At 41.3% G+C, this 25,004-nt stretch overlaps 1 protein-coding gene across 5 annotated transcripts in view; it reads right to left on the bottom strand.

Moving 5' to 3' along the window:
• DCLK2 (doublecortin like kinase 2) overlaps positions 1 to 25,004 on the bottom strand; it is a 482,935-nt gene that overhangs the window by 134,712 nt on the left and 323,219 nt on the right. For all 5 annotated transcript variants that reach the window (XR_011205402.1, XM_069242636.1, XM_069242637.1 and 2 more), the window contains one exon: positions 22,337 to 22,445. Coding sequence is in view for 4 of the 5 variants with exons in the window: in XM_069242636.1 (XP_069098737.1) it covers positions 22,337 to 22,445 (109 nt within the window). In the remaining variant the exon portion in view is untranslated. The remainder of the gene's footprint in view (positions 1 to 22,336; positions 22,446 to 25,004) is intronic.

Here is a 25,004-nt window from a genome sequence, read left to right as displayed (position 1 = left end):
CTCAGTGCAGGAATGGAAGGTGGAGATAAAGGCTTGGCGAACTGAGATGGCTGAGACATCACTAGTTCTTGACCATCTAATGGGCTGGACCCGGGAAGAGCTGGAGGGGTAGTTAATCAGAGCCTCTTGAGGACCCATCGAGGTCTTGTAGGTTCGAGCCATGCCTTTGTCTTCTCATGGCTAGAGTCAGAGTCTTGGATTTAAAAGTTTTATGGGTTTTACCGATTGTACGTGCCTTGGACCTTACATCACGCTCCACGCACTTCATTGTGAGGTCAAGGAAACTCACAGAAGATGCAAATATGGAGGGAGACACTGAAAGGGAGCTGGGGAGTAGCAAGCTGCATATGCACTACCACAGACAGCTTCTGCTGAACCCCAAGCACCTCATTCGACCCTGCAGAGTAGGCTAATGCTGCTGCAAAAGGTTGCTCAATCTCCAGTAGCTCATTTAGAAAATGACAGTTTTTAATCTTTTCTCCAATGCTTTGTGCTGGTTCAAAGATGATAGTTTGCTCCACATAGTCAAAAAAAGTCTAATAGATACACACACACAACCCTCCTACCCCACATTCCAAAGTAGCATAGACCCAGCACCCTTTTAATTATTGTGTGCTTCCACACATAGTGACCAGATGCAAAGTCACGCTGGGCACAAACACAGGGTGAAATGTGAGGCTAATACCACTTCAATCAGTTGCTCAGCCTCCAATAGTTCATGTGCACAATGCCACCAAGGTTTACATCTTTTGTGCTGCTATGAATAGTTTGTGCAATGTGGCCGAGTGTAGCCTCGCTGGGCACCAGGTCAGGGCAAAATGTGGGGCAAATGCAAAGCCTCCTTTAGTTCATATGCAAAATAATTCAAAAGTTTAATTTTTTTTTTTTTTCCTCCTCCCCCTCGCAACTAGTTCATAAATAATTGCTTGCTCCACCTGGTCCAAAGAGTCAGTATACGCTCCTCCAGCCCCACATTGCAAGGTCCCAGCGCCCTTTTATTTATCTTGTGCTTTCCATGCTTCGACAAGTAGATTGTGCAGCATGGCCGGATGCAGCCGAGAGAGAGGTTTTGTTAGGCGCGTGGTCAGGGCGAAATGCAAGAGAGCGGCAGCCGGAGCCGAAACCAGAGATTCACTTAGTTCTGTCCTGACTGAATACATCATGTTGCTCCTCGTTCAGAGTGACATATCACTGCCTGACAGCTCCCATACAATTGGTACGAATGCCTCAAGTCTCCTAGTGCTCTGGGAAGAATATTGGCCATATCGAAGCCCCAAATCGGCTCTGGAACATCCACATGTCCTCGAACTTACACAGCCCTGCCATCTTGCTGCCTCCTGGAAGGCTCAGTCACAGAGCATGACGGGAGCTCCACGTGACCTCCACCTCCATGTACGAGCTAATCTCATGGAGGGATTAGATACAGCCCACTAGTCTTCAACATGTGTCAAAGAAAGGGTCTTATGGTTCCCATTCCAGTTGCATTTGCCACCATAGTTGCAGTTTTGTTTGGGCTTTGCATACTCAAACTATCCCTATGCTGCATCCTAAATCTAGAGGCCATCAATTCAGAGTACTTTCAGTTCTGACATTTCCAATCAATCACTTAATGTTCACCTCCCTCAAACATCTGTGTAGTGTCTTCTCACTCAAGGAGAATGCACAGGTCATTAGAAAGGAAGTGAATCTGCAACTTCACCTATACTGATGTCTGTCAGGACAAAGTTGTGGATCAGTAGTGCCTAGGAAGAAACTATGTGAAGTGACACTCTTCTAGCTTTAGCACACCTTTCTTACTAAAGTTTGAGTATAATTTGCTGTACGCACATTGCAAACCTATAAGTGGTTCACAGATATGCACTTCCTTTATGCTTATATTTTTTATTCATTTACTTTATACATTGTGTACATATTCATATACTATCACTTCGTTAACAGCACTCTGACATTGATAATGTTAATTTTAGGGAACTACATTTCCTTCATCAGTCTCACATTATTGCACTCACTCTAACCCATGTCATACTGCTCTGGTGAGAGATGCTCAAATGAGGTGGTTTCTGATTAATGTACAATCACTCTGTTATAATGTGTAATTGATTAGAATAGAATGTTGGTAGGTTGTTATAGGAACGGTGTCTTAGTAACTAGAGATTCCGCCTGTGGACGGTTACTTCAAGCTGGCCGAGGTGGAGATCACATTAATGTTGTGTACTTAATAAACACGTAATGAAGACATCATCTGTGTTGGGGCCATTCATTACAACATGAATTTGGCGACGAGTTGGAGCCAGCTGCTACGGCCAAGGAGTGGTGTGACCTCTATCCTCAAGGAGTGAGCGGACTAGCGTGCAGTGGCAAAAAAAGGGAAAAAGTAAGGACTCCGTTGAACCTACGCCTCGTTACAATACAGTGTAGGTATTGTGTGTGAGGTGAAACACAGCCGTGTTGTGGATAGTACCTAAAGCTAAGGTTTGTCGGAAGAAACCAACGGAAATTATAGGCCGTGGTCATCGGGAGTCCAAAAAGGGAAAAGAAAGGACATCGTTGGATCTACGCTTCGTTACAATGTAGCGCAAGTACTGTGTGTAAAGTGAAACACAGCCAACGGTAATTACAGGCCGCGCGCGGTGTGTGGAGCGCGGCAGTACCTGTTATCTTTCAGTATATATACTAATAGTGGAAAAGTCCCTCTAAAACAATGTTGACATATTTATCATAAGCGAAATGATTAAAGAATTCCAACGTTAGTAGTAATGAAACATGAGTCCGAAATAGCACATTAAGATATCCGACCAAATAGACAAGGTAAATCCGTAGTAACAGCACTAAGACGTCAAGTTGATCTTCATGAATCCTAATTTATTCAAAGTTTATAACATCGGTGATGAATCCATTACATTGATTTGGGAGCGTCGCCCAAACATCATTAGTGAGTCAGAAGCAACAGCACAGAAACATCAGCCATAGTTGTAATTAATATAAGCAAAGTGTGATTTCAAAATCTGGAAAACAATGCACAGAAAATATATACATATAGATGCAAGTCGAAATATACAATATATACAATAAAAGGCAAAAACTGGACTTTGTTATAGCAATAGATTCTGTTAATTGGTGTTGTACCCGGTAAATTGTAAGATGCTGGTTAAAGCGTAATGAGCATAACATAAACCGATAGGTGCCCGAAAGTATTCCAAGTTAATCCATTAAGCAATTGGCAAAAAGAAATTATGTTGGCGTAGTAATAGATAAAACTTAAACTAAAGAGAGAGACAGACTCGTGTTGTTATTATAGTCTATTTACATCGAAAAATGAAGAAGCTGTTATTCAGAAAAGTAGCGACGGTGCAGTACTTAAAAGCACCGAACTCACCTCGAATGAGAGAACGCTGGGCGTATCCCAGGAAACGCGTCCGTCTCCTGAGTGAAGACCGGAACGCTCGTAAGAGCATTGGGGATCTATTTATATCAAATGTACCGGCGGGCGCAGGCAGTGCGGTACTAGTCCTACCCTCGTTGATTATGCCGAGGTGTAGAAAGTAAAGAGGGACTGATTCGGGACAAGAACAGATGGCGCCATTTTGAGGTCAGGAAAAGGTAATGTTAAACAATCAAAATAATAATTGTTATAAAAAACTCCCTTATAATCCCACATCTGAAATCCAACAGCGATTGTCTGACCTTCTGGATCTTTGGCATTCACGCCAAATTATTTCCAGTAAAGAAAAACTTGCTCTTCTCCCCCAATCTCCCACTATTCCTACATTATATCTGTTACCAAAAATACATAAGAAAGGCCATCCACCAAAGGGCAGACCTATAATTTCAGGGGTCAACTCTGTTTGCTCTAGAGTAGGATCAATGATTGATAAGGAGCTTCAGCCATTTATGACTAATTTACCTTCGTATGTTAGAGACACCAAAGACATCCTTCAAAAACTGCAGAATATAGAGTGGCAACCTGATTATTTCTTAGTCACTATTGATGTTGTCAGTTTATATACTTCAATAAAACATAGAGATGGCTTAGCGGCAGTTAAAAGATGTCTCTCCACCAAATCAGTTCAACACATGGCACGAAATGACATGATATTGGATCTACTTAAATTCAGCCTTGAAAACAACTATTTTCTCTTCAATGGTCAATTTTATCTACAACTTCAAGGCACGGCGATGGGGGCCTGTATTCTTATGGGAGCGGTAGAAAATTCTTGGCTATGGGCTGACCAATCTGAGCAATTCACTCCACACATAATATTCTGGGGTCGCTATATCGATGATATCTTGCTAATATGGCAAGGCCAACTGGCTCTCCTCCAACAATTTATTCAATCTTTAACCCCCAATGTCTGGAATATTGATATCACCTCTCAGATTTCCAACTCCTCAATAGAATATCTGGATTTGCTAATATTTGTTGAGGATAACAAACTTCAGACCAAGTTCTTCTGGAAAATCACAGCAGCTAATTCTATTCTTCATGCTACCAGCTGTCATCCCTCCAGTACGATTCGCAATATTCCAAAAGGGGAACTACGTAGAGCCAGACTTAACTGTTCCAATATTTCTGACTTTGATATAGCCGCCAACCAAATCATCGATAGACTCACTGTAAGAGGTTATAATCCAACTATACTCAACACTACCAAGGCTAACGTGAGGGGCATGGATCGCAATCAATTACTTAACAAATCTAAACAGATCAATAAACGGCGGTCAATCAGATTCATCACTGTATTTCACAATGGTCATCATCGGATTCGTAAATTATTACGCAAACATTGGTATCTACTACAGAATAATCCCTCCATCAGTCAATATATCACAGACTCTCCCCAAATTGGGTTCAGACGGGCCCCTAACCTTCGCAACAAACTTAGCCCATCTTTTTATCAAGAAAAACCAGTTTCCACCTTTTTACCACCTAAACCAAAGGGTTTTTATGTGTGTACAAGTTGCTCCATCTGTAAGTTGGGCCTCTCTAAATCCACAAGTGTCATCATCAATAATCTCACTCATTATATTAATGATTTCATCAATTGTGAGAGTTCTTATGTTGTTTATGCCATTTGGTGCCCTTGTAATCAAACCTATATAGGTAGTACCATTCGGTCCTTAAAATTAAGGATCCAAGAACATTACCGAAATATATTGAAACTGGACACCAAAGCACCATTAGTAGAACATTATACTGCATTCCACTCGCACCAGCGTACTTTCACGTTTTGTGGGCTTCGCCATATTATATCATCTGCAAGAGGCGGCAACAAGGCTTTAAGGATGCGTCAGGAGGAAAGCCGTCTCATTATCAAATACGATACAGTCAACCGAGGTTTAAATCAAGACCATACCCTCTAAGTAAGGAGGTAACCAAGGTTGATGAACTCACTGTAACATTGGTATGTGTTGTCATTTTCCCTTTATTCACCAGTCTTTGTTTTACTTTAATTTTCTGGTGATTTAACACTGTGTTACTTATTTTGTATCCATTTCGATTGTTTAACATTACCTTTTCCTGACCTCAAAATGGCGCCATCTGTTCTTGTCCCGAATCAGTCCCTCTTTACTTTCTACACCTCGGCATAATCAACGAGGGTAGGACTAGTACCGCACTGCCTGCGCCCGCCGCTACATTTTATATAAATAGATCCCCAATGCTCTTACGAGCGTTCCGGTCTTCACTCAGGAGACGGACGCGTTTCCTGGGATACGCCCAGCGTTCTCTCATTCGAGGTGAGTTCGGTGCTTTTAAGTACTGCACCGTCGCTACTTTTCTGAATAACAGCTTCTTCATTTTTCGATGTAAATAGACTATAATAACAACACGAGTCTGTCTCTCTCTTTAGTTTAAGTTTTATCTATTACTACGCCAACATAATTTCTTTTTGCCAATTGCTTAATGGATTAACTTGGAATACTTTCGGGCACCTATCGGTTTATGTTATGCTCATTGCGCTTTAACCAGCATCTTACAATTTACCGGGTACAACACCAATTAACAGAATCTATTGCTATAACAAAGTCCAGTTTTTGCCTTTTATTGTATATATTGTATATTTCGACTTGCATCTATATGTATATATTTTCTGTGCATTGTCTTCCAGATTTTGAACTCACACTTTGCTTATATTAATTACAACTATGGCTGATGTTTCTGTGCTGTTGCTTCTGACTCACTAATGATGTTTGGGCGACGCTCCCAAATCAATGTAATGGATTCATCACCGATGTTATAAACTTTGAATAAATTAGGATTCATGAAGATCAACTTGACGTCTTAGTGCTGTTACTACGGATTTACCTTGTCTATTTGGTCGGATATCTTAATGTGCTATTTCGGACTCATGTTTCATTACTACTAACGTTGGAATTCTTTAATCATTTTGCTTATGATAAATATGTCAACATTGTTTTAGAGGGACTTGTCCACTATTAGTATATATACGTGTTACTTTAGGAGGATTAGGGTCCAATGTCCTCCGGTTCAGTCCCCCTAGTTATCTCATTAAGGCAATTTATACAGGGAGCTAGTGCACTGGACCCACTCCTTTCTTAGGAGTTCTTTTTTGCCTGTTATCTTTCAGTGCAGCGCGCAGGAGTCCAAAAAGGGAAAAGAAAGGACTTTGTTGAATCTACGCCTCGTTACAATACAGTGTAGGTATTGTGTGTGAGGTGAAACACAGCCAACGGTAATTACGGGCCGCGCGTGCTGTGTGCAGCGCAGTGGTACCTGTTATTTTTCTGCGCAGCCCCCGAGACTGGCTGCGTGAGGCAGCGCAATCTGCAGCGGGTGAGACTGGATCTGTAACTCACCTCAGCTCTTCACGGCAGCCGCTCGCTGAACTGTCTTTCAGGGTAAAACACTTTGAACACGGTGTGGAGTGCGGTCTCATCTGGAGTTCGTGCTTCATCCCATGATGTCTTCACGGCAAGTGTTTCCGGCGCTACGGTATTAGAGGAAAAGACCTAGTTCCAGCATGTGTACATTACAAGAAAGGACCTTACTGGGAACTTGACAAACTTAAGCTGGTCACAAACTGAAAAGCTTTAGATTTTAAGTTTGACTTGTGGAATGCATAATAGGTGCATTGTTGATTACGTTTTATTTAATTTATTTTTCTTGGTTTTTTTGTGTAATTGCAGGGCACAACGTACAGTACGGGGTAGACTACTTTGATATATTTATTTGAGTGTCAATATCAACATGGATTTGCATGCCATTGCGCCACCACCACTGTTTTTATCTCAACCAGGTGAGCCTTCGCTTGAATGGGAAGAATGGATAGATGTTTTTGATAACTATTTAGAAGCAATACATGGGCGTAACTTTTCTCTTGGGAGGAAAACGGCTATTTTATTAAATGCTTTGGGAAAGGAAGGGCAACACATCTTTAAGTATCTACCAGCGTTACCCATTCAAGAAGATCAACCTGACGTAGATGTTTATTCTGATGCTTGTAAACGCTTAGAAATTAGATTTGCAAAGGGTCAAAATATTGTGATTAGACGACACAAATTTTATACTCAGCCACAACGTCCTGGGGAGTCGATTGATGACTTTGTTACTAGGTTAAGAGAGTTATCATTAAAATGTCAGTTTGGGCCAATGACTGAGGAGATGATACGCGATCAACTTATAGTACAGTGCAACAGTCGCAAAATACAGGAAAGGTTGTGGGCTGCTAAGAATCCTACTCTAAAAGATGCCATTGAGATAGCTAAGGTAATAGAAGTGTCTGAATACTGCATGAGGGTAATGGATAAGAGGGAGGAAAAAACTGGTGTGTCAGTCATCGGTCAACATACAGAAAGTGAAGTTTTTAGCAGCAAAGGTGGTACAAGTGCATACAAAAGTAGTAAAGGTGGTCAGAGTGTAAAAACAACTGGGAAAGCATGCAATAATTGTGGTAGCTACAACCACGTTACTGGAGCAAGAAATTGTTTTGCGAAGGGAAAGGATTGTAGGAAGTGTAACCAAAAAGGACATTTTGCCAGGATGTGTCGAAGTACTGCAAAGATGAGAGTAGCAGTGTTATCAGAAGGATCTGACGATAGGTTGAATGAATGCCCAGACAGAGTATTAATAGTTGAGGATGAATGCAATAGGAAACAAAGACCCACAGCTGAATTTCTTATTAAGGGACAGGCAATTCACTTAATGGTTGACTCTGGGTCTCTTTATACCATCATACCTAAGGGTTTATTCAGATCCAAGGGGCCAGACATTAAGTTATTGCCGAAAGACATCAACCCTGGTGGGTATCAGGGAGAAAAAAATGATATTATAGGTTATATGGTAGCTGACATCACCTTTGGTGAAAGGATCATTCAAGGGAAAGTATATGTTGCAGAAGCAGGTCCGCCGATCCTCGGGTGGGCTCATCAATACGATTTACACATCATTATAAATGCACGTGTGGAGAATCCCGTTATGGTTGTTCAGGAGGTGACATTGGAAGACATTATTAGGGGTGCAGACAATGGCCCTCATTCTGACCTTGGCGGGCGGCGGAGGCCGCCCGCCAAAGTCCCGCCGTCAGATTACCGTTCCGCGGTCGAAAGACCGCGGCGGTCATTCTGACTTTCCCGCTGGGCTGGCGGGCGGTCGCCTTCAGACCGCCAGCCAGCCCAGCGGGAAAGAGGCTTCCACGATGAAGCCGGCTCGGAATCGAGCCGGCGGAGTGGAAGCTGTGCGACGGGTGCAGTTGCACCCGTCGCGTATTTCACTGTCTGCGCAGCAGACAGTGAAATACATGTAGGGGCCCTCTTACGGGGGCCCCTGCAATGCCCATGCCAGTGGCATGGGCACTGCAGGGGCCCTCAGGGGCCCCGCGACCCCCCCTACCGCCATCCGGATCCCGGCGGTCCGACCGCCGGGATCTGGATGGCGGTAGGGGGGGTCGGAATCCCCGCGGCGGTGCAGCAAGCTGCGCCGCCGTGGAGGATTCAATGGGGCGGCGGTACACTGGCGGGAGCCCGCCAGTGGTGCCGGTCCGACCGCGGCTTTACCGCCGCGGTCGGAATCCCCATTGGAGCACCGCCGGCCTATCGGCGGTGCTCCCGCGGTCCTCCGCCCTGGCGGTCAAAGACCGCCAGGGTCAGAATGACCACCAATGTGTTTTGTGAGGAAATGGGTGAACTCAAAGGGTATGTGCATAAGATTAAATTGAAACATGGGGCGATTCCTGTTCAACATAAAGTTAGAAGAGTACCTGTTCTGGTAAGAGAGGAGGTCAACAAATTAATATGTGACATGTTAAAAAGGGGAATAATTGAGCCAGTGGAGACGTCAGAGTGGATTTCTCCAGTGGTTATCACACGCAAAGCTGATGGCAAATTGAGATTTTGCGTTGATTTGAGGAGCCTAAATCAATGTGTTGTTGCAGACAATTTTCCACTCCCAAATATCAAGGAACTTTTGACTCTATTGAAGGGTGGAAAATTCTTCACGAAACTAGATCTGAAGCATGCATATCATCAGATCAAATTGCACGGTGACTCTAAATCCTTAACCTCCTTCATAACCATGGAAGGCACGTTCCAATTTACACAAATGCCTTTTGGGTTGTGTTCAGCGGCTAGTGTGTTTCAGAGAGTAATGACTGATGTATTCCGTGAATTGGAAAATGTTCTATTTTTCCAGGATGATATCTTAATTTTTGGAGACACTGTGGAGAATCACAATTTCACCTTGAAGCAGGTTCTGGACAGAATCTCTAATGCTGGGTTAACTTTGACGAAGGAGAAATGTGTGTTCTTAGTCAGGGAGATAGAATATCTCGGGCATACTCTTTTGGGGGAAGGTATCAAGCCTAAAAACAACTTACTTGATTCCATTAAATTGGCCCCACCACCGCAGGACAAAGATCAATTGAGGTCTTTTTTAGGGATGTTAGATTATTACTCTAAATTTGTGAAGAACTTTGCCTCCTAGACTGAAATTTTTAGAGTGTTGTTAAGGAAAGGGGCAAGATTTTCATGGTCCACGTGCAACAAGAGTGTTTTGAGGCCATTAAAGAGGAGGTGTGCTGCGCTGGTATATTGACTCCTTTTGACATTGGCAAAAGATCTACAATTACAGTGGATGCGAGTGCATGTGGTATAGGGGCTGTGCTAGCACAAACACACCCAACAGGTGAAAAGACTGTTGCATTTGCTTCGCGTTCTTTAACGGATTCAGAGCGCAATTACTCCGTTATTGAGAGAGAAGCTTTGGCCGCAGCTTGGGGAATGGAGTACTTCAGAGTCTACGTATGGGGAACGAGACTGACTCTACGTTCCGACCACAAACCTTTGTTGAAAATGTTGTCTTCTGGTGGTGCTGGCAAGTGTTCTGCAAGACTGGCTCGACTAGCTGCAAGGTTACAGGAATATATGTACAACCTAGAATACATACCAGGGTGGAAGAATGTGCAGGCAGACTGTTTATCACGCTTACCTTTAGGTTGGGAGGTAGTTGATGGAGAAGGTGTATTGAAACACAAGAGTGAAGGTGCAGTTGCGAGTGTCTGTGATGTAATTCATTGGACCTTGGGGGCGGTGAGTAAAGAAGAGTGGGAACAAGCTTTTACACATGATGAGGTGCTGAAGGGAGTAGTCAAAATGATAGTTGAAGGAGAAAGGAGAGAGAGTACGTTACCCCCAGCTCTTAGACCTTATGGTAAAGTCTTGGACGAGTTATCTATCTTGGGCAAAGGAGTTTTAGTACGGGGAGAAAGGTTGATACCTCCGGTAGGTGTCTGGAAAAGGTTATTTGATATAGCCCATGAAGGACATTTAGGACAAACCATGTAAAAAAAAAACGCCTCAGGGCTGAGTTTTGGTGGCCAGGAATGGACGATGATGTGGTAAACTGGGTGGAAAGGTGTTCTGCATGCATGGAGAGTGAGAAAAGGTTGAAGGTGGGCAAACAAACTGTGTGTGGGACCATGCGGGATCCAGGCATAGCTTGGCATACTGTTTGTGGTGATTTTATTGGTCCAATTGCAGGTGTGAGTTATAGTCAGAGGTTTGCGTTTGTCTTGATTGATTTGAATACTAAGTGGTTAGTAGTTAAGTTTATGGCGGAGGTGACGACGGTCTCTACAATAAGGGTGTTATCTGAGATTTTTAGTGAGGAAGGTTATCCTGATTGCCTCGTCACTGATAATGGTACTCAACTTACATTGGATCAAATTAAACAGTTCTTAAATGAATGTGGTGTGAAACATGTACGCACTTCTCTCTATAATCCTCAGGGAAATGGCACTGTAGAAAGAGCTAATAGGTTGGTTAAGGGTGCCATTCAACTAGCTTTGGCGAATAGACTAAGTGCAGGAAAAGTTGTGAGTGATTTGGTGTGGGCTTATCGGTCTACGGTGCACAACACGCTAGTATCTTTGCCTTTTAAGTAGATGCGGGGCAGGAAACCTAGTACCAAATTAACACCGTTTTGGATTAAATCTCTGCTGGAAGGAAATGGTGTGGAGCAGGAATGTCAGGAGGGTGAAAGGAAACACATAATAAAAATAAGTCCTGGTGATTGGGTAAAAATAAAATCGGGACGGTGCGTTGGAGGATTGAACACATTTTGTGGGCCGTTTCAAGTTAAGCATATTGGCAGATGGCATGTCATGTTAGAAAATGGTGAAAAGTGGAATTTTAGGAGGGTAGCTAGGTTTGGTGCGCAAGACTCAAGGTTTGGTACACAGGGGTGTGAATGTGAGGGGTCAGTGTTGGGTGAGAATGAAGGAGTAATTTCAGAATGCCGGAGTTCTACTAAAGAGATTGGGTCAAATCCTTTAGCATTTAATGTTGAGGTTGGTAGATCCAGTGACGAAACAACACAGGATTTAAAGACGGGTGCCTTCTTTCCAAACATCAGGGATTGAATCTCCAAGCATTATTCCAGGTGTAGAACAATGTTCCGGATCTTCTCGAGTGGTTCCAAGTTGTGTACAAAATCCTGGGGAGGAACGTTTGCCTGCTAGGGAGCAGAGACAAAGACGTCCTCCTTCGTATTTGCAAGATTATGTAAGATAGTTATATTCAAAGTGGTACATACCTTAAGTGGAATGTCAAACTATTTTAGTTATGTGTTGTTTGTGAATGTACTTTTGTTTTAAATCAAAAGGGTGTTATTATGTAAAGGGGGAGGATATGTTATAATGTGTAATTGGTTAGAATAGAATGTTGGTAGGTTGTTATAGGAACGGTGTCTTAGTAACTAGAGATTCCACCTGTGGACGGTTACTTCAAGCTGGCCGAGGTGGAGGTCACATTAATGTTGTGTACTTGATAAACACGTAATGAAGACATCATCTGCGTTGGGGCCATTCATTACAACACACTCCCTTTGTGCATCCTCCCATATACTACTTGCATCTCTCAAAGCAGATGTACACCAGCATTACTTACGAAAGATGTAAAGGCAAGGAAACTCACTGCAATGTTCTGACTGCTCTCTCCCATTTCGATACTGTAAATATAGACAAAGATAGCTCACAGGGTCTGTGACGGCAGAGTTTGTCCTTATGTAGAAAAACCTTATTACAAGCAGGAAAACTTTCTCTGACTTGTAAAAGGACTTTTGAAATCCTTTCCAAATTGGAAATAGGAGGGGGAGTGAAAGGACACCCCCTGCTATTTCTGGCTCAGAAAGGAATGTATCAATGGTTTACGATTACAATTGCAATGCAAACCCATTAATAAGTTACTGGCACTTGAGTTGGGGTGGTTATGGATTCACAATTGGGACATCTTCCTTTTTGGGGATCCTGCTGGCAGCTTTGGGGGCAGTAAGCAAAGGCCCACACGACCACTGTCTGCTACCCTTGAAAGTTTTAAAAATGGAAATTTCGTTGACTAATTGGGTTTTAAAAAAAGCAGGACAAGTTCATTTAAGGGGCACGGGCTGCTTTAAAAAAAAAAAGGGTGCTCTTAGTGACATGCAATCATGGGTGTGGTGGTCTGCTGTCACTTTTACGCCAGCATCCCTGTGATTCTATCCAATCACAGGGAGTCACAAATCGTGACCTGCCCAATGAATAGTAATTCGAGGCATCGCTCTGCGATTCTCCTGGGAGTCAATATTTAGTGAACCCACCTATTAGTACATAATTTGGTTCACAGAAGACTACTCCATTCACAATTTTTGGACAAACAGAATAATAGTACATTCTCAGATTTGTTCATGTCACAAATATGGTTATGGGTACAATTATTCTAGGTTCCTACATAATTTCGAGGTTTGTACCTTGCGCCATTCTTTAACACTCAGAATGTCCGCATCATTATATATGTTTCACATCAAGGTGTTCACAGCCTTTCTTAAATGTTTGCACATTTTGCCATCTTAGAATGGAGATCTACAGTGCTCACTTTTATAATTCTGTTGCTAAGAGTCAATGCTTCTCCACTGCACTGGGTCACTCTTTTGATTATGTCTTTGTCTATGTCCTACAAGAAATATGAAATCTTTGATGTCAATAGCCAAATGCCACATTCCCTAACCAGAGATCAGGTTTTCCTTTTCCTAACCAAGTTGTAAACTGGACATTAGAGAGGGTAAGTTGTATCTTCAGTTTGGAGAACCATCAACAGGTACTGCATGATCCTCTAGTATCGACTGATGCGCTTTCATTATTACTGCATGTCAGTGTTTTACATGTTCCACTTTGCTCTTTAATGACTCTTGTATCCCATTGGCTTTGTATTCTTCATCTAGTCGGATATTTTATGACTTTTGTTTATTTACCTTTGATCGAGTGTTCTCTATATTTTTTCCACGTCCATTTTCTTTCCTAGGATTTCAACATATCCTTCAAAGGATTAATTCACAAAAACATGTTTAGCTTTCTTCTTTTGTTTTGTTCTAGATGCCTGCAGACAATTTTAAAAAAAGAGCTGTGTGTCTTCCACCAATACTGACATCCAACACAATCTTTTTTATTTCAAATATTCACTTTTGATGATTCAGGGAAAGGCCCTATGATATCTTTCTGTCCTAGTTTAATATTAGGAACAGGGATCTGTGCTGTATTTTCAGGTATTTGTTGCCTGTGTCCTCATATAAATATGCTTCAATTAAATGACAACATAGTCAATGATGGATTGGGGTCTTGAGGAATTGAAGGCTAAAGTGATGCGTAATTCTGAGGTCACTCTGTTCAAGGGAGATATCGGGGAGTTCTCAAAAAGTAGGTTTCCAACTTACCTCCTACATTCTCCTTTTACTGGGAAACAACGTTGCAAGCCCTCCTTGCAACTTGGTACTCATTGAATTTGACTCCCCACAATTCTAGATTTGAAATGTAATCTCAACAGCTGACTATAACAGGGCATTTTCTCAGTGAAATGTTATCAACTGGGTTTTCATTTATTAATATGACTTTACCACAATCTAAAGAAAACACCACAATCTAAAGAGAACACCACAATCTATCCTATCCACCTGTGTTCCACCACAAACTCACCTTATTGCGAGGATAAATTAGGTGAACTCATGTTCCAAATCATACAGGAATTGACTGACTGCTCCATGCACTGTCAACACTCTTAGGAATGAACATGGGGGAGGCCAAGAGGAAATAGGGTAGCGGAAAACACGTATCTTTCTCTAATAAATCAAGTTTCGGATCTCAAATTTGTTTATTCTGTGGCCTTTGGGGTGCCCGTTCTCAAGTCATCTTTTACAGAGTCAGCCCCTCAGTTATAATAATTCTATGAAAGCATCATGAAACTCCATTTATGTACATGTCCAGTCTTGATTTTCCGGCTATTAATGCTTTCTAAAGAATAGTTCCTGTCCCAAGTGATTGTTCTAGACTTGGTACTACCTCCATATTGCCTTTTCTTAGTGTCCTGTTTCATCCCTTTCCTCCCTGTGATCCCAGCAAGCCATCAAACCCCCCAGTACTACCATCACTGTGTTAAGCTTTTCCTCTTGTGTTTAATGGAGAATCCAACTTCTGGGGTTGCACCACAGAAGTAGTGGGTTAATCTCTATTTCATGAGTATCCTCAGGATGGCTGTTAGTAATAAGTCATTTTTCTGAGTTATGCCTTCAACCCAAGCTCAGCCTCTCTGAGAATTGATGTTCCAAATTATCGCATACTTCCAGTTTCCATTGACGTGCCTTTGACAGTTATGGGCGGGTTAGTTGGGAGGGTAGGTAAAGGCAAAAAGAAAAGCTACTTCCAGAGCACCTTAGATATGCATGCAGCTAGGAACCTAAGTAAGATTACGGTCTCTTCCTCCACTTTTGAGGCTGGTGATTCTTGCAAGGAGTGTAGCTTCTGTTAAAAAAAAAAAAACTGCTGATTCAGACACAGTATACATTTAGGGAATGGAGGTGGCAATGTGCGAGTACACCTTTAGAAGGAGTGCTTGAACAAACCTTTATGTTCTGATTTAGCTTTAGAATAGCACTATGTCATTCCGAGAACACTAGAACATGTGTTCCAAAGTGACAGAAGGAATGGGAGGCAGTTAATCTGGTTCCCCTGCTGCGCACACAGTGGGGTGCTCAAACCTGCCTGGTTGATGGAACAATCAACTTGCATTAAAAGAAACTGGAACTGGCCTTGCTTCCTTTTTAATACAGACACACAATGCTGGTGACGAGCTGTTTCCACCAAACACATTGATCAAGAACCCACGTTCCAATCGACAACGGATGACTTCTCAAGATTGGGCCCCTGGAGTGCAAACAACATTTGGAACAATATTGCTTCAATGCCTGAAAATCTTAGTAAGGTAAGCAGTAAGAGGATTTTCATTTTTACTGTTTACTTTGGGCTGCATCAGCAATCAAGCTCATGTCCTTCGTCCAGCCTGAGCATTTCGCTCAATGATAAACAGTGCTGTTATGTCAGATGTGTCATGAAGCCCTGCATTGCGGCATCACTCCACGAAATGGTGGGATCGTCCTGGTGTCAATAATGATGGTGGATTTCCTTTAAGCTCCACGGTTCTCTCTTCAAGGGACCACCCTCTATGTGTTAAGGAAACAAATGAGGTACTAGATTAATTGCTTATGATTTTATTTGGTGATAGCAGGCATGAACATTTAGTTTTTTTGTGTTGACATTTACCTTTGAGAAAAGCAAGAGGTGCCAACTCTTGGCATCTAAGGGTTATGTTTGATGGAGCTTATCTGGAGAGCTATATTGTTTAGGAGGAGGTTTGTCGTATGACACCGAAGGATGAGTCAGAGAATTATGATAGTTACTTTGTTATTTTGCCTTTATTATCTTAGTTTAATATTTTACCTAATTGTTTTACTTATTTGTTTTGGCAACACCCAACGTTAATATGACAACTATGAATATATGGGAACCTCCAGAACTTCTGTCTGAAATGGGATAACCCATCTTACCTTGGAAAAGTTGGAAAAAAACAGCTTGACTCTTATTTAATAGTCATAGGAGGGGAGATATTTTCCCTGGCAAGACAGCAGGCAGTGTTATTTCACAATCTTGGGATTGAAGGTTGCAATATTTATGACAGTTTGGATGTACTGGACATAGGTAGTGGAAAAAGGGCACCTAGAGATATATACAAAATGTTTGTAGCTATCTTACAAAATCATTTCCATTCACACATCAACATAGTCATAGAAAGGCATACATTTTTCACTAGAACACTAAAAAAGATGAAATGGTGGCAGATAATGTTGAATCTCTAAAATGTTTGGCACACATTTTTGACATTGAAGACTCAGATATCAACTGATACATTGTACCAACAATCCTAAAGTCCAAGACAGACTTCTTTCCTTAACAGATGCCATAAACATTGTGAAAGGAATGGAACACACCTCTTGCTGGGTCAAGGAAGGAAATGCTCTGTAATACACCAGGCACGGTTGGTGGAGTGTTGGCTTTGGAAGCTACCAAGGAGTCTAATGAACCTACAGATTCTCCAGCAATTTCGAAACTGTCTAATGGTACAACCAAAAGTATCAGCAATCCTGGCACCATGAAAGATGCCATATACAAATGTTATAGATGCAGCAGTCCAGTACACCTTTCTAACACTCCTACGGGTTATGGTAGAAACCTTTATTGCAGGAAGGGTGGTAAAATTTAGCACAGGTTTGCAGGGACCAAAGGCTACACAATTTATAGGCACCTTTACTGTTAGCAGTACTACTATCTTAAAGGTGATAGCTGGTATGAATCTGTTTAAAGCAGGTGTCGCCAACCAGTCAATTATAGTTACCCGTAGCTCCCAGACACCTTCACAGAAGCTTGCAGCCTTGAGTTTATTTTTATCTAAGCACAGGGTCACATTTTCCTTTTAAATTTAACAGAAGGTTGTTTATTTTAGTTTGTTATCATCAGGTTGCAAAGAGCAGAGCCTGATAATGAGCAGTGCTCAGTCAGATTTATGACCCAGGCTTGGCTAGGACACAGAGGTGAAGAACTGAAGCACTGAGGTATTTAACTCTTCTATGAAAGTTCTTATCAACTCAATATTGGAGTGTGAGAAGTGATGCTTCTGAATGCTGTTAAATTGGAGAAAATTCAGATAAAAAGTTACCTTAAAGATGAAGTTAACTCTTCATTTTAATTTTCTCCCATTTTAAAGGGTCACATTTACAAACTGAAGACCTCTTGCTCCTAGTGGTCAGTAGACACTGTGCCATATGTATAAGTGAAAACTACTGTATTTTTTTTTTTTTAAATGGGAGAATTTAAAGTGCAGAAAGATCTTCCTTATTCTGCCACGTATGACTAAAGGTATGTCCTGGGCCACAAGTACAAAGAACACAGGCTGTAATTCACACAGACACAAATATCGCATTCATACGCACACATGTTCAGACATCCCGAAAGACCATGCTCTCACTGACTCACAGGATAACCCTGTCATAGTGCCCATAATCAAAGTATTTTGTTCAAATCATAGTATCTGGCTCTATGGACAGAGTTAAAATCAATGAAGCTGGGATTTGGAATGTCTGCTAACAATGCACAAGTTGTTTAGCCTTCAGTAGCTCATGATGATTTTCACTGATCAGAAGTAGCTCTTACTAAAGAAAAGGTTGGAGACCCTAGTTTACACTGTTACGCACATAAAGTTCAAAGCAAGAGAAACAGCTGGAAAAATGTGTGTGGGGAAAGGTGGAGATAACCTTCTCAGGTGGGCCCACCAGAAAGATCTGGGTATCACCCACAACCCTAACTCTGCTGACCATGTTTTGTTGGTGGCTAATGTTGGGGATGTTCAGGATGTAGTTTGAGAGTTTCCTGTTTTCACTAATTAACTCAGTTTTGTAAAGGATTTAAGCATAGGATAATTCTGAATAAGAGTATCAAACCTGTGGGGCAAAAGACAAGTAAAGTACCCAACCTCATGTTAAAAACCCCTGAAAGAGGAGCTGAACAGCTTACTAATGTTAGGTGCAATTAACAAAATTGTGGCTTCTGAGTAGTCAGCACCAGTGATTTTAATGCCTAAGAACAAGGGCACCAATATGAGGATGCGTGTCTCTCTCAGAGACCTGATCAGTTGTTTTTGGGTCGGCCGGCAACCAATGTCAAATATAGCAGACATAATAGCATTACTGAATATTGCAAAATTTTTTAGTGTAATGGATCTCTCGTCAACTAATCACCAGGTGCTACTTCACAAAGATTTCAGAGCTCTTACATTGTTTGCTATACCTCTGGGTGCGTTGAAGTACATTAGGTTGAATTTTGAGCTAGCTTCTGCTTCTTTTCAAAGCCTCATGAAAATGTTCTAAAGGACATTAGTAACATCTTGTTTGTTCAGTGCCACATTCTTGTTTATGGTAAAGACAGTCATGATGCTATCTTAAGACAGGTTCTGACTAGACTAATAGCCAATGGTTTAATGGTTGAGCAAGAAAAATATAGAATCAGGGTTGGTACAGTGTCATATTTAGGCCACACTATTTCTGATGAAGTAAGCCCCAGTTAGATCTTACTGAAACAATTGTCATTTGCTCCTCCTCCTCTGACTAGTCAAGTGAGGTATTTTCTTGGACTGGTGAAGCATTACTCTAATTCTGCACTAAATTTTGCAAGGGTTGTGTTACTCTTAAGATTATTATTAAGAACGGTGTCAGTTTTAGCTGATCTGAGGACTGTCAGACAGCCCGATTCTTTGCCCAATTTAGATATCTCTAAGAAAAACTTCTTAACCACTGATGCGAGTTTGAGTGTTTATGGGGAAGTTTTAACCCAAATTGTGGATGATGAGAGAGTAATAGCTTTTCCCTCATGTTCCCTTAAAGGGACTGAAGAGAGATACTATCTGGTGGAGAGGAAAGCCCTCACATGTACGTGGGCTATACATCTTTTCAAGTTGTTCCTATGGGTTCTGTCATTTGTTTTAAGGACCTATCACAAGATACAGATTTTCAGAAGTGGGTAGAAGGTGTCAAGGAGTTGAATTTTAAGGTGACATTTTTTCCAGGTGCCAAGATCACATCTGCCGACAGTATGTCTAGGTTACCTTTGGAGAAGTCGGTGGAGTTAAAACTGAGTGACTATGTAATGTGGATCAAAGAAACTGCATTAAAAAAAGAATGAGAAAAGAGGAGAGGAGAATGTGTTATGGAATAATGTGCTGACAAGTGGCTGAGGGCAAGGATTTCTGGAGGTTTAAGCATAAATTATGTATTATGTAAGCAAAATTATATCATGCTGATCGCCTTGTGCCTCCTGTGTGTCTTGAGAAGCAAAAGTGTAAATTTAGCTCATGAAGGGCATCTAGATAGAAATCTCATCAATAGTAAAGTGACAGATATATTGGGGGCCCGATTTGGATAAAGAAATTGAAGTGGTCAAGAAGGATTTCTTGCAATGTGCAGGCAGGGACAAATCTAGACCGGTTGGAACTACTCCACTTTCCCCCATGAGTATCCCTGAAGAACCCTGGAGAAAATTAGGTCTCAAAATAATTGGGCCTTTTGATTTGTTGTCACAAGGGGAAAGATTTGTTCTTGTCCTTATGGTCTATACTTCCAAGTAGGTAACAGCATGTTCTGTGAGCTCTGCTAATACCAAATATGTTCTGGTGTTTCTAAAAGATGTGTGCACTTGCAAGGGTGTTCTAAAGATGTTATTTACAGAGAATGGTATTCAATTTGTGACAGGTGAAATGATGAATTTTCTAAAAGATCTGTCTATTGAACATTATCGTAATGCATTGTGCTGACTACAGACAAATGGCCTTGTGGAAAGAATGAACCAATTGGTGAAGGAGCGTGCACAAGTGGCAAGTGAAAGGAGAATTTCTCTCAGCAAAATTATTGATGAGAAGCTGGGTTCACAGTATGACCCTGAACACCAGCACTAAGGTTTCTCCTGTTCAGTGCTCGAATGGGAGAGTGGTGGGGACCAAACTCAATCCTCTTTGGTTGGGTTGTCAAAATAAATTGGTGGTAAGAGATCCAAGTAAGGTGAAAAATAAACAAAGAACATATTGTGAATGTTTTAACACTAACAACTGCGTGGGAAGGAGAAATTGGAGTCTGGGTGAGTTGGGATATGTGAAAGGACCAAGTTGGGTGCCGAAAGGTAGATCTGGTTAAAGAGAACCTTTCAAAATTAAGGCAGTTAAAAAGAATGTGGTTGTTTTGGAGACTGGAGAAGTCTGCAACAAATTGCTGCTGTCTAAGTGTGTGCAAAGAATGAAAAAAGGAGTTAGAGGCTCACACACTACTTAGGAGATGGCCAATTATCAAGGTACATATAAGATGTTTCCTCCTAATTCGACTAAAAGGCTTGTGAAGCAGACCAGCTAATTTCAAGAAGTGTGTTCTTGGTAATTTATGTAGTTTACTTCATCATGTTTAGTTATTGAGTTCCTATGGCCTTTTTGTTGTAGCTTTACTTCTTTCAAAGTTGCTGTACAGTTGTACTTTATCTTGCTTCCCAGGTAAATTTGCTTTATTTGGAGGACAATCGTTTGCCTTTTGATTTCATTGTTATGTTTTTCGTTTTTCTTTCCTCCTAAAGGGGAGATACGTTGAGTTTTGATTTAGCTTCCTGAGAATACTAGACCCAAGTGACAAAAGGAATGGTAGATAGTTGAGCTGGTACTCCCACTGTACACAGAAAAGTGTGTTTGCAAGTCTGCCTGGTTGTGAAACAATAAACTGGAAGTAAAAGGAACTGGAACGGGGCTTGTGTCCTTTTCAATATGGAAACCCACAACAAACTAATTTTGTAGCTGCAGTAGAGGCAGTTCTTTGCACAGCAGGTGGCCTGTAGGCCTCAAGAGATACGGCTTGATCTGCTGGTTGTCATCATTTGTGATGCTGTGACAAACCCTTCGGGTTCCCAGGGCCCTATTGTCCACGTTTGCATTGAAATTGTGAAGGAATGTGCAGTGTGAAAGGCGGGCAGGTCTTAACTGCTTAATTTAAACTCTCGCCAATGGAACCACTTTCTTCACCATTCTGCCATGGACCCCCATTAGTCTCATGAATCAACCCCTTGAGAACTCAATCTGATAGCATTCCTTTGTGAATGCTCCATTCAGTGTTGCATTGTATTAAATGAAGATGTGGAAATTACGTTCAATTAAATATCACACTAACCCTAAAGTACGGTCTAACTGGACCGATACACAACTCAAAAATACTAGATTTGAACAGGAACGCAAACCAGACGTTAACACAGCACAATACAAAACACATGCTCTCGATATGCAGCTGGAACAGCTGTGCTGTCATAGTTACAATCTGGCAGTCTAAAATGTAGAAAGGCATATTATCTTAATAACATCTTGGAAAAAAATGTAAGCAAACCATTTCCTGGGATTATCTACAAACCTACAAAAATATATCTCTGGGAAAAATTCAGAACCGAAAGCTGATGTTTTTATAGCGTGCTACGCTGGATAAAATGTCAACAAGAAGAAAAACTAGCAAAAGAGGCCTTAAAGATTTTTTTTAAGCTTTTGTAGTGAAGCCCAAAAACATACTTTAACATAAACAACCACTAATGGACATTTCTAAAGGGAATGGAGCAGGATGATTGATATAGCTTTCTTTACTGTAGAAGCTGGAGCAAGCAAATTCCAGCAACAATAAAACATACTAACGTCCGCACTTGCATCACAATCTCGAACTACTGGCAAAGATGCTTCACACTTAGCGTCACATTTTAGTATGGTTAAACTTGTAAAAATTCGCTGCAATTTGCGGGACAATAGGAACAATCTGTATTCTACGGAGGAAATGTGTTTTTTAAACACAGTCTTCATATAACCTCTAAAATAGCTTCTTCACCCTATAAAAACATTGCCTATAAAAGAGTTAAAGTAAACAAGGCAGACAAGTAGTTCTAGATGGTGCATGGTGTTGAGTGCTCACCGTTCTACGCATTCCTTCACCACAGCAAAGTTGCCATCACCAATCACCTTTCCTACTTTGTATTTCTCAAGAATCATGGAGGCATTGAAGCACCTGTTTCCATTCACACCTGGAAAAGCAGAAGGGAGGACAATCAAAGAAAGAAACCACAGTGGTGCCCTAGAATGTAACTGAACTTTAACACAAAAAAAACAAAAAAACACACACGTGCGCGAAGTGGATGCTGCAAAAGATAAATAGAATTTACATTTCAAAAAGCAACATTTCTGACGAAAACTGTTTTCAGGATTTTTTTGACAAATGCCATTTCTGGCTGTGGTATATTCCATCGATACATTATGAAATACAGAGAACACAAAACTTCAAAATAAATAGTCGAATAGAAAAACTCAAAAAGGTTCCAATAAACTAAGGACTTTCACAGATTACACAAATGTTCCTGAATCATTTTTGCCTAAAACAGCAGCTTACTCCTTCGGTTGATACTAGCAATGTTTACAATACTTTCTTCCTGCAAGTCAAGGAGATACAATTTGCCAATTTTTGAGACTACAGATCTGAATAATTCTTTCTCAGTCTGGAGAATGAGCAGGGAGGTGTTCTTGGCTTTAGGATCACTAAAGTCAGATGGCTGCACTCGTTTGGCTTAGGTTTATCTTCTGTACCCACAGGAGTTCACATAGATAATTGCCACTGGGCTCACCAAGATAATTAACATCGTAATTCCCAGATTACTGCATTCTGATGTGCTAAAAAAAAAAAAAAACACGTGACCCTACTGTGCTAAACCACGTCGGACCATTTAGGGTATTCCCTGCCTTTAAACATATTTCAAAATGTGGCTTTTGAACAACTGCGGGTGGTTATAGTGCATAGAGACCTATACTGATGGCCAACAGGTAGGCATTCATGCACATCTTAGAAGGGAGATGGTGCTACTCGCAATCAAGGGTGATATTGCACCGTAAGTAGATGATGGTGAAATGTAAAGCTGATAATTATGCTGAAAAACTCTTGTCACCAGTCCTTACTTTTTCGTCAACAGCTCGGACATATAGTTTTGCTTTTACCATTAGACGTACCGGCTTGCAAATCGTAGCAAGAAAAGTAGTCCGCTGCCCAAACAACCAGGGCTGGTTAAAAAATCACACTTGGCATGAGGCCACCCGGCATCTATGACAATCTGTGCAAAAACTGACATAAAAGCTAGAAAGACATGTCGCTACTTGCACTGTTAAGCAAATATACAAAACAGTAAAAGCACAAATAATTGAAAATAATAAAAGCCAATGGTAGGAGAGGTTGAGGACAGAGTAGGAGCTGTTCAGCTGCCAGAAACAAAACACAGAAATATGTTAGGTGCTATGAGTAAAGATGCGCTGACACAAACAGAAAAGGAATAAACGTAATATTGCAGGCGTCTATCAGGACAGTGAAGCAATAGAGTAGAGTATCGGCGACACCCTTAGCAGGCGGCGCCATCGGTAACAAACAATGTTGCCAGGGCTCTCATTGAATCAAGTGTGCGGCCATGACCGAGAGAGGGGTCAGTTGCTTTTTGATGGAAATGCCTGTCCTTCACACACTGAGAAAACACTGCAAGACATCGAAAGGGAGGAATATATTCAATATGTTGAAACCTTGATGGCAAAGATGCAAGGTCAATGCAAATATGTGATCATAGGAAACAGGTCGCCAAAAGTAGGAACTTGGGTGAGGAAAGACCATGTGGAAATATTGATTGAAAGTAAATTTATTTGAATAAGGAGGAGTTTAGATGGGTCAAAAAACATATACAATTGAAATAGAAGTTACACCCAACTCTCTGCTGTAACAATCACCTGGTTCTTCGCTACCTTTTTGAAAGCTTGTTGTACTAGGTGTAAACAATGGGACTGCAATAATCCCAATTGGTGACAAACAGTAATTCAGTAAATTTATTTTATTAAATATAATGAGTGATGATTGAAAGCTGTTTCTTAACAGCTGAATAGTTGTTTTAAGTAATGGACAATAGGTGCCATTGACGAGCAATTGGATAAAAAATGAAGGACAGTCAGCCTGGGATAGGGCTGAAGGATTCTGAAGACAGACATTCAATAATTTCAGAAGCATATCAGATGTGCAGAAGGGTAGCTCTTCTGCAGTAACCGTCTTCAGGCAGACCCCTGCACCTCTTGGTAACACAGACCATCCATGCCAACTGACACAGCTAGGACTGCCAGCAAAATCCACTATGCACATGTCCTCTGTGTGGTCATAGTTATGCATCATATTTCACCAGTCACATGGGCTTCAGAGGTAACAAACATTTGCACCGTCAATAGATCTTGCTTTTGTGTTTTTAACAATGCAATGCCAAAGCCAGAGAGTCTGTTTTTTCTGTTAGGGGTAGTGTTTGCTAATAGTTGTGTAACTAAGTGTGTATGCCTTCCACCTGTCCTAGAAAGAAAATACCATAACGAAGCAACTTATTTGGCTACTATCACAGTAATCCAGGAGTACGGCCCCTTGGAGGAACAGACTGGATTGGCAGAGCTAAACTATAACTTTAAATTATAACGTTATGAAAAGGAGTTAGAAGATGACATGTTTGTTGTGAGTGGTAAACGTTAAAATGCATAAAAAGCTAAATATTGCATAACGGATATTTTTCACAAAGGGCTAG

Source organism: Pleurodeles waltl, chromosome 1_2, assembly GCF_031143425.1.
Source record: "Pleurodeles waltl isolate 20211129_DDA chromosome 1_2, aPleWal1.hap1.20221129, whole genome shotgun sequence".
Lineage (NCBI taxonomy): Eukaryota > Metazoa > Chordata > Amphibia > Caudata > Salamandridae > Pleurodeles > Pleurodeles waltl.
This window is presented reverse-complemented; position numbering and strand designations above follow the sequence as displayed.